This window comes from Petaurus breviceps, unplaced genomic scaffold, assembly GCF_028583685.1.
Source record: "Petaurus breviceps papuanus isolate PSGF00001 unplaced genomic scaffold, PetGlider_PUasm1.0 551, whole genome shotgun sequence".
NCBI lineage: Eukaryota > Metazoa > Chordata > Mammalia > Diprotodontia > Petauridae > Petaurus > Petaurus breviceps.
In genome coordinates, this window is record NW_027186372.1 from 25,976,427 (window position 1) to 25,978,739 (window position 2,313).

At 43.7% G+C, this 2,313-nt stretch overlaps 1 protein-coding gene across 1 annotated transcript in view; it reads left to right on the forward strand.

Moving 5' to 3' along the window:
• ADAM19 (ADAM metallopeptidase domain 19) overlaps positions 1–2,313 on the forward strand; it is a 132,438-nt gene that overhangs the window by 67,490 nt on the left and 62,635 nt on the right. Inside the window, exon 5 of the mRNA XM_069102491.1 lies at positions 207–283. Coding sequence (XP_068958592.1) covers positions 207–283 — 77 coding nt within the window. The remainder of the gene's footprint in view (positions 1–206; positions 284–2,313) is intronic.

The window sequence follows — 2,313 nt, forward strand, 5'->3', positions numbered from 1 at the left end:
TAATCTACGATTCCATACTAAATTCAGGATGAGGTGAGGATCTGAGGAGTTTAAAGGAGCGAGAAGTCATTGTGGGCTGGAGATGTCAGGGGAATCTTTAAGGAAGGAGGATGGGACTTGTAGAATTACCTCTGGAATGAAAAGGGAACCTTTGGATACTACTCCTGTCTTTTGTCTGTCTTGACCAAGTTCTTTGACCCTTCCAGGATGACTGTTTTTACCACGGAAAAGTGAGAAGGGAAGAGCAATCCAGTGTTACACTCAGCACCTGCAGAGGCATCAGGTAAGTAGATCTGGGTCTTCCCCCCCCCCCCCCCCAACTCCTGCCCCACGGTGTGATAGAGAACACACTCCCACCAAGTATCTTATTACTCCACCGAGGCTTCCCATCCTTCCTTTCTGCAAACAGAATTAAAAAAAAAAGGCTTGTGATCCCTTTGGTTTTGGTCACTTCCATTAAGGAAGCTCCCTCTAGCAGTGCAGGGCAGAACCTGTTCTATACTTAGTCTTAGAGATTTGTCAGGGTGCTGAGAAGTGACTTGTCCAGGACCACATGATCAATCTGAATCTGAGGTCTGAAATGAAGCTTTATACCTAATAGACTAAATTAGTCCATTGCCTCTCTTCAAATTAGGAAAGAAATATGGGCTGTCCTTTTTCACCATTTTTATTGTGCTAGGTAAACATTTGAGTGTTTTCTTCTTGGGACAGAGCCAGTCAGTCTGGAAAACCCACAGACTGACTTGAAAGATTTGACTAGAGAGGACTTTGGGAAGGGGTTGATACATTTAGCCTTAGCTTTAGAAGCAACTAGGTGCTGTGATGTACCCAACTCACTTGGGGCTATAAAAATCCAGAGTGCTGCTCCAGCTGGATTAAAATGTAACTGGAAAATCTTTAACAAAATAAAATAAAATGCAATGCAACATAAATAATGTTAATTTGTGGTTTTCTAAGTCAATATATGGCCTGCAGGGATCCATTTCTCTTTGTGTTTGACAGCACTGGTGAAGTGCATAGCACTGGACCTGGAGTCAGAGAGAATTGAGTTCAGTCTGTCCTCAGACACTTAACTGCATGATCTTGGGCAAGTCACTTATCCACTTACTGCCTCAGTTTCCTCATCTGTAAAATAGGGATAATAATTACACCTAGCTGCCAGGATTGTTGTGAGTTTAAAGTGAGATAATATTTGTAAAGCACTTTATGCTATAAAATGAGATAATCAAGTGAGATAATATTTGTAAAGCACTAATGTGCTATAAAATGCTGCTGTTGTTGTGCAGTCATTTCAGTTGGATCTGACTCTTCATGACATCATGTGGGTTTTTTTGGCAGACATACTGGAGTGGTTTGCTGTTTCCTTCTCCAGGTCATTTTACAGATGAAGAAATTGGGGCAAAAAGGGTTAAGTGACTTGCCCAGGGTGACATAGCTAGTGAGTGTCTGAGGCCAGATTTGAACTCAGTTCTTCCTAACTCCAGACCCATCCACTGTGCCACCTAGCTGCCCCATATAAATGCTAGCTATCATGATTAATCAGTTAGTCAATAAACACTTATTAAGCACCTGCTGTGTGCCAGGTACTGTACAAAGCACTGGGGATATAAAGAAAAATAAAAGACAATTCCTGTGTTTGAGGAATTCAGTCTAATCGGGGAGACAGCATGAAAACAACCCTGTGCAAATGAAACTAGATACAGGGTAAGTTAGAAGTAATCAACAGAGAAAAGGTCCTACAATTAAAAGGGATCAAGAAAGGCTTCTTGTAGAAGGTGGAATTTAAGCAAGGACTTGAAGGGAGCCAGGAAGGAGGAAATGAGGCGGAAGGGCATTCCAGGCATGGAGGATAGCCAAGGAGAGTGCCTGGAGCTGAGAGATGGAATGCCAGTGGATCAGAGAGTACATGGAGGGCAGTAAGGGGTAAGGAGACCAAATAGATAGGTTTTAGGGGTAGGTTGTGAAGGACCTTGAATATCAAACAGGATTTTGTATTTTATCTGGAGGTGAAAGGGAACTACTTGGGTTTTTTGAGTAAGGGGGTGATATGGTCAGGCCTGTGCTTTAGGAAAATAACTTTGGTGGCTAAATGTAGGATAGACACCACCATCTCCACCACCATCACCACCACCACCACCACCATCACCACCACCACCACCACCACCACCATCACCATCACCACCACCACCATCACCACCATCATCACCACCACCACCATAACCACCATCACCATCACCATCACCACCACCACCATCATCACCATCACCATCACCACCACCACCATCATCACCACCACCACCACCACCATCACCA